This window comes from Sparus aurata, chromosome 6 (genome assembly GCF_900880675.1).
Source record: "Sparus aurata chromosome 6, fSpaAur1.1, whole genome shotgun sequence".
Lineage (NCBI taxonomy): Eukaryota > Metazoa > Chordata > Actinopteri > Spariformes > Sparidae > Sparus > Sparus aurata.
Genome location: NC_044192.1, coordinates 24,657,321 through 24,671,838, shown reverse-complemented (window position 1 = coordinate 24,671,838; position 14,518 = coordinate 24,657,321). Strand labels below are relative to the sequence as shown.

The following is a 14,518-nucleotide window of genomic DNA, read 5'->3' as shown; positions in this document are numbered from 1 at the left end:
GTTTATTACAAGAAGCAGTTAGGTTTTTTGTAACAACAGCAGGCAGTATTCATCATTGGTAAGTGCCTTCAAGAGTTTAAACCTTGCTATCAGCAGCCATTTGTGTTTATGCCTCCCGAAACACGCTGATGAGCATTTGGTCCGTTTTAATGGCGGCCGATAATCACCACCTCTGATAGGCTCCCTGAAGGACTCCCCTGTGGCGCTTTTGCTTTGTTGCCTCCTACTCAGCTCAGACACAGTGTGAAATCTGTAGCCTGAAGACCAGTTAAAGCCACCGGGAGGTTAAACACACTGCCGTCTTTTATTCTTGATCACCATTTTGGACAAAAGCTGTGGAGTGGAATGGATTAGGTGACCTGTGGGTGGGAATGAGACAAACCGAACACTGATGCAACTGGAAGGCAATTCACTGACCAACATGCAGCATATTGAACTGACTGTGTGCACTGTGCAGATTATTAAGGGCTTGTGCTTCTTTTGTTGAGTTTTTGTGCAAGTACATAGAATTTCATAAAATTTTATGAAGCTATTCAGAATGGATTACACGCTGTCTGCTTTCCATACGCTATTTTGTAATGTAATTAAATGTTTAGGCTGTATTAACCTGCCAATGTTAGCAGCAGATGTGTGTGAATACATTATATCCAGTCTCCCGTACAAATTGCATGATTTTAGTTATTGATTAAAGAGAAACTTAACAAACTCTGCGAAACAGCAACAGCAAATCCTAAATAATGAATTCCTTCTTGTAAATTCGGCATTAAATTCAATACATGAAGTTGTTTCATTCCTTTTAAAAAGTGTCAGTTTGATGCTGCCTCGTTGTACCAGCCATGTCTAAAGTACGTCTTACTTGCCGACGTGTAACAGCAGTTTGGACACACTGATTCAACTGGTTTCACTATTGACATTACATTTATGGAAGAACATTTTTTAATATATTGGCAATTTCCTTTGTCACCCGTGGAAAAAGCACCAGAAATGCTGTCCACAACAAATTCTTCACCATTTGGACCTTGTTGTTAATTCAGCAAATGTTATATATGAAAATGTTTCTTTCTTTATGTCCATTTGTCCCAGTGATGTACGTATTTAGTTGCGCCTAGAGCTGGTCAGAGAAATCACAAGTGGTCACTGGAGATGCATGTTAATGCCAGGTGTGAACTGAGACAGCAAAGATAATGAACTATTAAGTTATACAGCTAGATCCGTATGATGATGGTGACTGTGGATGGATGGATGGGGTAGAAAAGGTTGAAGCCCTTGCTCTGATTATAGCCCATGGTTGGTGTCTTTACTATCTCATCCTTAGGTATGGAGTCATGCATGCAGCTGACAGAAAACAACGTGCTCAGAAGTTTAAACCACATTTGATTAATTTCCATTGATCAGTGCTCTCCATTACTGATTTAAATCAGAAGTATGTCTAATAAAGTGATATTGAGCTTCCACCATCAGGGCAATAAGTTACTCTTCTTTATAAGGCAGATGATGATGTTCTCATGCTGTTTGACGCGGTCATTGATGAACCTTCACCAGAGGGTGATGACAGCAGCCGGTGTTGTTGAGTGAGTTGCTTGTCTCCTGTGCACAACCTCATCATTGTTAATGATGAGGTCTGTGAGGGAAATGCCATCTGTGGTCGTTAATAATTTCACTGAGTGGCAGGATGCAGTCATTTGTGTAGTAGGAGTTAAGGTGGAAAACATGTTTTGTTGTGAGAAATGATCGAGTGGGAGGTACATGTCAAGTCCATATATTGCTTTGAGTCTGACAAATATGTCAGCAGATTGAGGGATGACGTATCGCAATTTCCTATGGCTCACTTCCGAGAGTGAAGCTGACGTTCTCCTTATAGATAGACTGCAGACGCTAGAGCGATGAAACAGAGACATATCCAGAGGCAGCAGACAAGAAATAGGGCTTCTTTATGTCTGAGCTGCTGGCCTTTAGTGTAAATGCTGGAAGGTAATAGCAAGAAATAGTTTCAGAGATTCTTATAATCTATCCAAATGGAAAATACAATGGCTCTTCAAAACCACCCGACACACTGGTGTCAGGTTTAGGAAAATGGCAGGCAAGAACCCAATAACACGACACAGAAAACAGTTCAGGTGCAGAAACAGGGTTTAATAAGAAGCGGAGGTCAAACCAGGTGGTCAATCAGCGTAGCAAACAAATCCAATAGGAGCAGGCAAAAGAGAAAGTCCAAAGTCCAAGAAGGCAGGTCAACATCCAAACAGGCAGGATCGGAATCAGAATGACAGAATGCTGGAGAGCTAGGTGAACACACTAGACAATCTGGCAAAGAACTGAGGGAAAAGGACCGGTACATATACTGAGGGCCGATTAGCTGATGAGGAGCAGGTGAGTATGGGGGTGGGGCAGGCCAGGTGAATCAAATCAGCAGATAATGCAAAGCAGGAGGGAGTGGCAGAGTCTGAAATGACATGAGAGTTAGTGTGGCAAAACAGGAAACAGACAAATGAAAAACTAAAGCCTCGCTGAAGTTGTGACAACTGGCCCCAGTAGATCCAAACAGAAATCCTGAAGATGGACATATTTTGGTGATTAACAGTAATCCATCAAACAAGCAAAGAATTGCCAATATCAGGCAATGAATTATTTGAAAAAGGTTGTATATGCTTCGTAACACATTCAATATGCCCTTGCATTCTGTTAAGTGGATCTGTGTGCCTAACACGCGTATTTGTACACCTATTGTGTACAGATATAATGACTTGAAATGAAAAAATGCAGAAAAATGGAGATACATCGAATGGCTATTGTTAAAATAACAACTTACTAACTTTACACAGAAAAAAAAGATGTTGCTTAAAAACTGAGTTATGTTTCCCTGTGCTGAATTTGAAAACTGAATAAAAGTTACAATTTCATCGATTTGATGTGACTCTCTCCGTTGCCTCTCTGTGATTGAGTCCTTGAGTTTTGCCTTTAACTACAATAACCCGCACCTTGTGCAATACTTTCACAGCTCACACAGCTGTTGTGTCCCCGCTGCTCATTCCTCGCCCTCTTTTTGCCCTTCTCCCTCAGTTGAAGCCTCTCATTTTTCCCCGTTAATCACTGGCGACTTTTCCAGTCTCTCAGTCGAGCTGTTGCGCAGAGTGAATCAATGAGCGGGTTATTCTTTGCTGCGTATCTGTTTGGTAGAGTGCTCTTCTGGAAGGCCTCCAGCATGGTCTCATTCTCAAGAAGTCTTATTATGTACAATGGCCCTTAACCCTGGATACAAACTTCTGCGCTGCGAGTTTCTTAGACGCCTTGGTGCTGTTACTTGATCCCTTTACTTGTTTTGGAGTATATTCATTCAAAGATAATGTGACACTTGGACTTTAACTTGATAGATAACTTTGAGGATTTAGACTAAATGTAAACGGTTCCATGTCATACTAAATTCTCTGTGACCATACATTTAATGAAGCTGCACATGTCTTTAGTTTAACAAGACTGTTTTGAATCCTCTGTTTTCATATTTCACTGAATAGCATTGACAAACTATACTATACTCTCGAGATGCCAGTGTCAGTCTGCTGGTTGGTCCATCTGTCTTTTCTCTCAGTCCACCTCTTTCAAGACTGAAATATGACACGATACATCTTATATGTAAGAGCTACTTCACAGGTTGCGATGACATTTTCTACAAACATTGATGGTTCCCAGAGAAAGAAGCTGACTGACGTTGGTGATGATGACCTTACCTTTCCTCTAATGCCAAGAGGTTTAGATTTGTGGTTCTCAGTGAAAGTCTCAAACTTTTAGATTAATTATCATGAAATTTGGCCAAGACATTTCAGGTCACATTTGGGATGATTTTATTTTACATAGGTTAAGTTATCAGAATATAAGAAACTTATTTAAAAGATCTTTTTCAAAAAAATTCTCTTCCATTCTTTCTCGTTTGATTAATTCAGGGTACTAATATATTAAAAAAATCATTTAAAAAATATCATCATTTGTCATTTGAACAAATGCATTTTAATGAAACATGCTGCACTTTCAACACTTCACAAACATCATCCCACTGGATCCTTCTCTCCTGCACCTGAGAGAATTTGCTGCCTTCAACTTTGTTTTTGGGCGAATGAAGCGCACCACACCGTTTCACCTCTTCTTGTTTGGGAATGCATTCCCCTGACAGCTCAATTCCTGACTCTCCCTCAATAATTGTCAACTTAATCTTTCCTGCCACATCCTAGTCCTCTGTTTCCTCATGTATGGAAAAATATGAATAATGGAAAAAAGGAAATTCTGTTGTCCCCCACAAAGTATGTGTTAGAAAATGTATTTTGATAGGGTTAAATTTAACATGTACTTCTAAACCTTTAATATGTTAGTTCATATATTTATAGATTAAAAACACCTTATGAAGAACATAAACATTAGATCATTATGTATTTGATAACTAGCCTCCCTTACTGCCATACTGCCAAGACAGAAGATGCGCTCCGGTGGCATCATCATCATGTGTTAAATCAATTGAAAGCCCAGGATGTCTTCTTGCCAGTGAAACAGGACTCAAATAGTCTTCATAAATGGTGCTTGACTTCAGAGGTCTCAGAATCTCCCAAAGAGGGAAAAAAATCAATTGCTGGGTCTTAAGGGTATGACATAATAAAGTACAATAGTGAAAAGGTTAAGCATTTTATTTGCTGAGCATCAGCATGTTAACATAGCCATTTAGAGGAAACTACCGAACATCTCAGAGCTGTTAGCAAGCATGTACACTCTATTTCTTAATTATAAGCTGTTAAGAAAAGAGAGAATAGTTTCTAGATTTGCCCACAGTTACACACTTCCAATCATCCCTCCATTTCTTGCCTGCCTCATGTCCCCTGCGGCAAAATTTATTTAGCTGTTCCTTATTTACAGCAACTTTATTATTATTATTTTTTTTTATCTTTGACTCCCTGGAGATTTCTGTAATTACAGATCCTCACCACTGTGAGTAAAAGATGAAGCATGTTTGTTCATGCACAGCCGTCTCTGTGTGTCTTTATGCTTTTAGGGACTTTGTGCAAGTGTAATTTTACATGTTTTCATGGGAGATAATGTCTCTCTGTCTCTAAGTGTTTCTGTGTATGTATGTGTGTTTTAATGTACAACGCTCCTTTGTTTAATATCGGAGGTTCAAAAGCGCTCCTGTGTGTACCCTGTGGCTCTTTGAAGCTTTGTGTTAATGGATAGGTTATATTATGCATGCACCGTTGCTTCGACTCTTCCAAGACAAAAAGATTATTTTCTTTCTTTCAGGCGTCCTAAGTCTACGCAAGAAGAGCTTTCTAATTTGCCCAGGTGCAGTTCAAAGAATAGAATTAGCTCGACTCATTCATTAGATTACTTTCTCAGGTTATGAGTAATATAAGGGAGCTGTATCCCCTGTGTGGCACCCTGAGGAGGTCTGTCCTCCGTCACTGAGGCGAATTATCAATCAAGTCTGATTTCTTTTTTCTTTTTTTGCTGCTGCTGCAAATCAATAGCAAGGTGCAAATTAGATCTTATCTGATCATTTTCATCTCCTTTTTCCAATATATTCCTTTGCAACAAGATGGGTGGGATTTTTGGCAAGCACAGGCACACAAGAGGGATTGAATCCAGCAGGAGACAGATTGCAGTTCAACACCAACTGATTTGTTTTCCTGTCTGTGAGTTATCCAGGAGCAGAGTAATGATGATTATGTTCTCAAAATATGGTTGTTTACAACCTCTGATGCAGAGAGCAAAAGATATCAAAGTGATAGTTCAGGTCGTTTGATGTGAGGTTGTCTGTGGTACTTAATGCTCATCAGTGCATTACCTGCAATAGATGATCAGCTCTCGCCCCTGTTTGAAGAAGCAGCTCGCAGCACCAACAGGGAACAGAGCATTGTACTATTAAATGGCACAGAGAGATGTGTTTTAGCAACATAAAAGAAGGCACATCTGAAAAAAATATATAGCAGTTTGGGTGTAGGTTTTATTTTGAAGATTGTTTTGGGCTTTACATTGCCGCAAGACAGCTGAGTGATACAGTGCGGGGCAGGCACAGCTCTGCTTTTGCGTAGGAATATGGACGTTGTACAGTTGTGGGAATGTAGTGCCAATGGAAAAGGTTGTCTGCGGTGATGTAAAGCGTCAGACATTTAAAAAATATAGCGTACACTCAAAGTATATTCCTTTTTATTTGTCATTGGAAAGAAACTCAATCGTCGAATATTTGGATAATTGATTAACTTTTTTTCATTATTCATGCAGAAATGGTAAACGTAGCTCTCTCTTTCTTTTGATGATTTGCCACATTCTTTGAAGGTCAATTGAATATTTTTTGGTTTTGGACTGTTGGTTTTAAAAACAGCCAATGTATCAGCTTTGTTCTTCAGGAAATTTTGTTTTCGTGATAATTTTATGTCAATTTATACTCATATTAGCCTTTTAAAAAGGGGTATTACTGATTGTCATTCACTTAAAAATACAGGAAGAAGTTTTATATGCATTTTAGGATCGTCTGTAGCTTAACTCATATTCTCAGCAACAGCCATTTACTGCATGTCTACATTTATAAAAAGCACGGGGAAGTCGGTAAACTACTTTTGTTCCTTACTTATTTTGTAACTTACACTTACTTATGTTATTCTTCATATATCTCCTGTTTACAGCATTTTATTGTACTTATCAGCCAACGAATGACCAGAAAACATGGGGGTTATGATTGAATGCCTGTTTCTGTGGCAGCACATACGTTGTAGCTATACTGTAGCTGCTTTGTTCTGCAGCTCCCGTGTAGCCACAGCTTGTCAGCACTGCTCAGATTCACTTATGTTACCCGTCTCTTTTGTCTCTTGAGTTTAGCTTCTCAGTGCGGCATTGAAATTATATTCTATTTCTGGGAGGACCTGAGAGGGAATTGATTTGGTTACAGGAGGTGAAAGAAAGAGTAAGCGGAGAGGGGTGTGGATACAGAGTCATTTGTCTTTTGAAAGCTGTGTTTTTGAGCCAGTGGCTGATGGGGTGCCAAATGTCTGAGTGTGTAAGATTTTAGGTGATAAAGAAACCTTCACAGTTTCCTGAATGACTTGCTCATGCGACCAAGATGGTTTTCCCCACCTGAAGATCAATGGGAGCTTTTACTGTGCGGATCAAAGGTCTCCATCTGCTTCTTAAAACACCTTCACCTCTGCACAAAGAGCAGAGAGCACTTATACACACAGCTGGAGAGCACTTTTTCCAGTCTTTTGACCTCAGAATGAAGTCAATCGTGAGCTCGTCAAGTCAAGTCTGTCAATCTTTTGTGGACATTTATGGACTTACTTACTTCATTGCCAAAGCTGTCACTCTCATCTAGCTCATAGACCTCTGGCCAGACTCAAACTCTGCTTTCCTGGTGAAATCACCTGTGTTGGATCCAAACAACCATCCCAGCAATCCCGTTTGACTCTCTTGCTGTGTATACCACTGCTACAGAAGGTCACTTCGAGAAGTGTCTTTAGATGGGTACCTGCAGTGTGAAACTTATGTCCGGTCCACAATAATGTGTGTGATTTTAGCACCCATGGCAAGTGATGTGGACCAGGCATTAAAAAGCGTAGGCTGTTAATGAAATGTGTATAAAGGCTGCTCAGTTAAACAATAGATATAGAATACTAGATAAGAGATGTCATGAAGACTTTCCATTCTGGGATGAATCCATGTGGCAGTCATCCTACAAGGGTTCAGTTTTAAACTTTGTCTATTCTATGAATAAAACCAAGCAGGGTGGATGAACTCTATTGGGCAGCTGTATGAGAGTACTGCATTCTAGCATTAGTGGGAGGTGAACAGTACATGGTGAGTATTTTATTTATTCTAAAGAAAAATGGTGCAGAATTTTCTTCACCTCTGAATTCCCAGAATCTTCTGCTAGAACTTGAATAAAATATCTCATCAATGGCATGCACCAGAAAGTTAATATTATCATCCTAATTAGCTGCTCTGTTGATTTTTAGCAAGTGTGAGAAGTTAGCACACAAACTACTCACTCCTGTGCAACTGGTCTGAAACCAGCCTTATATAAAGACTTCAGTCTCCAGTTCACTGAACTGTGAAAGGATCCCCATGAAGGCCGCCCACGACCACAGTGCGGCCCTTACACCTTCAAACTAATAAGACACATTCCTCTTACTGTGACACACAGCTGATGAATGAGGCAATTAACACACATGCAGAACGGCCACAATAAACTTCACTGCCCCCAGGTGACAAGGATAATGGCCCCAGATATCTGACGCACTGATGTAACACAGGCAGATAAATGAAAGGTGATACATTTTGCGGGGAAACACGAGCAATGCTAATAAGTGAAAGCATATTTTGTAAAAGTCACCTAAAAGTGTCTTATACTGACAAAAAGATGAGACGGATTGTGTGGATACAGTTTAAAACTCAATTTGCTGTCTCAAAACGCTTCACAGAACAGATAAGAAAAGAGAGATTACTAAGACTGTCATAAAATCGTAACTTTATCTTGTACACACATAACCAACCAACCAGCAGACGGACAGAAGACAAGAGATACACTGTGTTCTGAGCAAACCTGTCACTGTAAAACATTTCGACCTCGACCTACTGTGGGGTCAGGATCTCATTTCTCTGACAGTGTTCCATGAGGACAGGAGTTCACTTATATAATCAGAGGCAAGTCTATTCAGTGCTTTCCCGACAAGAAACAAGCTTTCAAACTCTGTTCTACGAGGGAGAGCCAGAGGAGGTACAAGAGAGTTGTTGGGGTAATATTGTCTCTCTTTCTTGATAATGTTAAAAGCCTTGGCGCCGCACTCTGAACAAGCTGGAGACGGAATTAAAAGGTCTGAATGACACCAGAGTGTAAAGAATTTGCACTTATAATGGTGGATGGATACGAAGGTGTTGGTGACTTTCTCCAAATCAACCATGGAGGGATAGCCAGAGAGTCCAAAGTGGAGGTGGCTATTGTAGCTCACTGAATGAGCTGTGGCCTATTGTGAGATCTACCTCAGGTGAACCATCCTTGGACAAAGTATAAACTTCTGCACAAGAGAAGACTGTTTTGCTGACATTTGCAGACAGGAAACGACATTACCAATAAGTCTCTGAAGTAGCTGTGTAAACTTATTTTCCGCTGTCACCTCCACTAACGAGTTTGCTGGCATGACAGCAGCTGGCAGTTTGAAGTCTTTCACAGGGATGTAGGTAGTCAGTCAGAGGGAGGAGCAGTGGGAGGTCAGTCTACATAATGACATCACAGTTAGGGGGGCATTCATGACATTCATGTTTTTTGCATTCATTTGAATGGCCAAGAAAGCTTTTATTTAATAGCTATTAACAAACATTTACAAAAACAGTTTAAACGTCACATTATAGTGTCGATCTTTGCGAGCATTCCCAACTGAGCCCCTCTTGTCCAGAGTGGAAACCCTCTCCATAAGGCAGTCTGGTCATTTCCAACCAACAATCCCGCAGTGCTCCAAGATCCCAGGCTGGACCACCAGCCACATGTTAAATAAGCTAGTGGCTACAGTTAGTAGCATTTAGAAGTTACGCTAGTGATATGCTGCACCCATTTGTTTGATGCATGCATTTAACAGCTGGCCAATTTTTTACATATTGCACCTTTAATGTTACAGAAGAAATTATAAAATCAACAAAACACCTGACTTGTTTGTTAATTTACACAGGCCAGCCACTCCCTTTTTTTAGAAGAGGTTCAGATTGGATTACTGAATGAACCGTGGATAGCAGAGCAGTTTTAAGTGAATAACCCCCCTGGCTCGCGTGTTACGGTTAACTCACCAACAGCAGCTTTCTGGTGTGACTGGACCTTTAAAGGGTGGATTTTCTATCATTTATGTGTAGAAAGTATCTTATGTGTAAGTATTTAGTGAGATGGTGGTTATTTGGCTAAATATAGATAAATTCAGGTGTCATCAACAAAAAAGAGAAACAAATATTGCAGTTTCAGATCATCAGAAATCTGTAGCAGTACAGTCCAGATATTGAAGATATATTTTTTTTTTTCTACTCACATTCTAATACATGAATCCCATTTCATGGGCATTACAATTCAATTCCACCTTTCACCTTGAGGGGACTAAAGGATGGGGATTTAGTCTTTTTTGACAGCACTCTAAATATCCGAACACAGGCGCACACACAAACACACACACACACACACCCACACACACACACACACACGCCGTAGATCTACATGGAGAAAAAAAGGAAAATAAATCTCTGGTTGCACTCCAAACAATAGGAAAGAGTGAAGTGGGAAAGTGTGGGAAAATGCAGAGAAAAAAATGTTCTGGGGGCTTCAAACATATTGGATTCCCCCTCTGTGCTCTGTTTGAGTCAAGTGTAATAAGGGAGACAAGAGGGTTGAGCCTTTGATGGCCTCAAATCTTCTTTTTCTTTTAAAATTGAGAGATGTGACAGAAGTGAATAAGCACGTGACCCCAATCTGCATGAGATGATAATACTTACAGCAGCAACTCAGGGATGTCGAGGTTCAAACCGGCACTGTTAGTTTGATGCAGCCATCACCTTCATTAATATCTGAAATGTAACACATATTATAGCAATGATTGCAGGAAAAAAGAAGGAATATATCTGTATGATTGTAACTTGGTGTACAGCAGGAGATTCCTGTCTTGGTGGCTTGATTCCACAATATTTTGCAGGAATCACATGATCTGTAAAAACATGTTAAAGACTTTGCCTCCTGCGTTATGATTCCATCAAGAGATGATGGATTGATTTGTCACTAGGGGTTAGTTTAAAAGTTCTCCTCAAAAGGAGAGACACCACACCAGCTATAAAGCTGTCCAAACAGCTATCATAGAAAAAAACATATACAGCCATTTGAAGTTATTTTCTGCCCTATTAAGTAATATAGGAAATCTATTCAATTAAAAACACTTGAGTGACACTTAACCGCCAAGAAATGTCAAGTATGAGCTACATGAAACTGACTTTGTTGTTGAGTATGATCAAGAGAACTCACAGATCAGCTGGATAATGAAGATGCTTTTATCACTGCAGCCGCCTTTATTGATCACTTATGACCACCAGCACTGGAAAAACGGAAGATGTTTGTTTCTTCTCATTTCTCTGAAGCTCTTATCATTTTCTTTCTTTGCTCCACAGAGGCATCCCGGGGAAGAAATGTGGCACTATCGTTTTGTCTGCAGAGGAGCTGAGCAATTGTCGAGTGAGTAAACCATAATAATCTGCCCTGCCAAACACACATTAGCAGGCAAACATCCATCATCAAAGCCTGGTTAAACAGACTTTTAACAAAAAAGTGTGGAGGCTCAGTGGGGCAAATAAAGTGTAGGCCCACAGACAAAGCAAACTCCTGTTGACACTGTTTGGTAAGCTCAGGGTATCAAAAAATTGGATCTACGTATCAAATTATCAGTCTTTGTATCTACTGTATCTGTCTATCCGCACACTTACCCAACTAACAAGAGTGCATATCACACACACACACACACACCCCTCTGAGAGCACAACATACAGGGCAGCTGCTCTCACACTGTGGAGACTCCCCCTGTCTAATGAAATGGGCCCAGGAACATGACGGGGTGAGTGCTGACTGTCCTCTCAACCCACGCTGTGCCGTAAACCTTTTGGATGCTTCGCCCTGCTCACAGCACGCAGATCAGAGGAGGATATTGAAAAGCAAGAGAGTGCAACGGAGCAAATGGCAGACAGAGAGCGAGCGAGAGAAATAATGGCATGATGAAAATGAAAGAGCAAACGAGTGGTGATAAGATGGAGAGAAACAGACATTTGTGCGTGTGTGTGTGTGTGTGGAATAGTGAGAGAAGAAGAGTAAGACAGACAGAAACAGATACAAAGACAGTGAAGTGAATCGATACAGGATTATTTCACGCCCCATGTGTAGCAGCTCTTAGCTATGAGAACAGCGTGGCTGATGATAGTGTGAGACTGAGCACTGGTTAATTAAAATGCAGCCCAGCCTGACCTCGTCCCTCATAGCCTTGTAGCTCAGGATACACACACACACACACGCACACACACACACACACACACATTGATACACAAATCATACTTTCACATGCTTGTTCACAACCCACACTGATGCTCATTTACACACAAGCACACCTACATTAACATGGAGCTAGCAAAATGCTTTGTTGCATTCGATGTGACCTGCACAGTCTGGAAAACAAAACAAGATGGATCATTGACGTTGACAGTTAAAGCTGCTATAATCAAATGTGTTTCAGTTTACAAAGGATCACATGGCTACTTGTATGTTACAGCTGTCGCTTATTGTGATGAACCTGTGAATCATTACCACTAAAATCTGCATTTCAAGTCAGATCCACAGGGCTCTACTCAGCAGCCATTAAATGGAGCGAGAATTGTATTTATTCGTTCAAAGATGTATTTACTTCTTTTGTTATTTCTGTATTCCTTTTTCTTTACTATTTACAAAATAATACAGAAAATACATTAAGACCTGAATGATTTTTTTAATTGATAAATGAATAAATAAAATGGTAAAACACCTGCGAATGTAAGTAAATAGGGGAATACAGGAAATACAGGCGCAAAGTCCAACAGAAAAACATGAATTTATTTATTTATATTTTGTAGTTTTGGTCCTCCATACTAAGTGACAGCAAAGTTAGCAATTTGAAAGTGAACATAATTGAACAGAGCACCATTTCGCAGCTAAAAGCTAGATGTTCCCTTTGGAAGTTGGTAGAGACCAAAACAGAGCTGGATGGAGGAGAGAAGGAGGAGAATGGATATGAACTAACATTCATCAGGTTGAGTTTGCTGATTCAGCTCCTCGTCTGCCAGATGTGCAAATAAGAAACCATCTGCCAACAAAATTGCTAAATTAACTTCTGAGTTGACGTGTCAGTGTGTTCACAGCTTGTTGCCACTGCCCCAAGTGAGGCAGAGCATTTATATCTAAATGCAAAATTTTGACTTAATGACAAAAACATGGTGTACTGTATTTTCTTTCGTCCTGACACTGAAGCTACAATCCTCACATTTAGTAAAATATTTAAATCCAAGTGCACAATATTACACATTTCCCCCTAATCCAGCCTGACACTTTTTGCACCAAGACTATAATTTAAAATAAAGCCCTCTGAGTTTTGCACAATGCTTGTCGGCACAACATGATTTTGTAATGATGAACCTGTCGTTGGGTCTGACGTGGCTGAGAAGGTTAACACACATTAAGCATTCATGAGATGACATTATTCACCACTTTCCATTCTGATTTTGTCTCAAGAGGAGTGCGTATGTGGTCGAGTGCGAGTGTTTTTTGTGTTTTCTGCTGAAATACCCTGCGGCAGGGAAATGTGATACATTTGGACACGCTCATGATGAAAGTTGATCAGCCAGCCATCTTTGTGACAGTGTCTAGTGTGCAAATTGTCTTTCTCTTTATCGTTTGGCAGTTTGAAAAGAGACTCGTCATCAAACACCCCTGGTTGGTGGTTTTCAAATAATTCTGGGATGTATTTGAACTCGCCATATTTAATTTGTTAAAAACCTTAAATGACAAAAAAGCAATGAAAATTATTTCCTTTCAAGTCCTGAACATCTCAAGAGAACAAAGTTAACCTGGGAACTGAATGTAATAGTAAGTCAGCAGAGCTGTAACTCTAAAAGTGCACTATGTAGTTTTGGCAATTATATTTCAATCGGAAGAGATAAACAACAACATAAACTATTTTTGTTTTCATGACTGAATAAACTGAATAAACAAACTGACTTTAAAGGACAACACACTTTCATACTGTTTTCTCTTTCATTTTCATATGTGGCGGACCCTGCCACCTTTTTAGCTTCAAACATTATTCTTGGTTATTGAACAAATAAATATTTCTGAGTTTGTATTATCACCTCATTAATATCCTAAATATAAAAATTCTGAGTTTTAATTTCTTCTTCAAAACTACATAGTGGCCCTTTAAGTAACAGCTACACTGTAAAAGTTAAAATGCTGAAAGACATCCCTGTAGAGACACAACACACAGTCTGCAGGGTTACTGGAATTGCTTGGATATCTTTCAAAACAATTGTCCTACTTCATGAACACTTAATATCAGATTCATAACATGCGTAAACTCCTAAATTATAAACAAAGCGACTGCAGTTAGTGACAGCGAATGCAATTCTCACATTAAATGACCAGATCTGCATTTTTATTATTATCGTCAACTCGGCAACAATTAATCAGTCAACAGTGCTCTTTGAAGTGCACAGCGGGGTATTTATGAAGAATTAACTGTCTGAAGGTGACCTAGGTCTATTGTGGATTCAAAAGATAAACTAACAAAGACCATACAAACATAAAATGCTGGTGAAATAAATCAAACCCAGCAGCAGATGCTGGGAGATTTATTCTCACCGCAAACAAACTCTTGCTCCGTCTCTCCAGTGCACACTTTCTCTCTCTCTCTAACAAATATGCCTGATTGTGCATTTTCTCCACCCGTTGTTTATC

General features: G+C 39.8%; 1 protein-coding gene across 4 annotated transcripts in view; it reads left to right on the top strand.

The window, feature by feature from the left end:
• cpne5b (copine Vb) overlaps positions 1–14,518 on the top strand; it is a 131,856-nt gene that overhangs the window by 72,580 nt on the left and 44,758 nt on the right. For all 4 annotated transcript variants that reach the window (XM_030420713.1, XM_030420712.1, XM_030420711.1 and 1 more), the window contains one exon: positions 11,161–11,224. In XM_030420713.1, the coding sequence (XP_030276573.1) occupies positions 11,161–11,224 (64 nt within the window). The remainder of the gene's footprint in view (positions 1–11,160; positions 11,225–14,518) is intronic.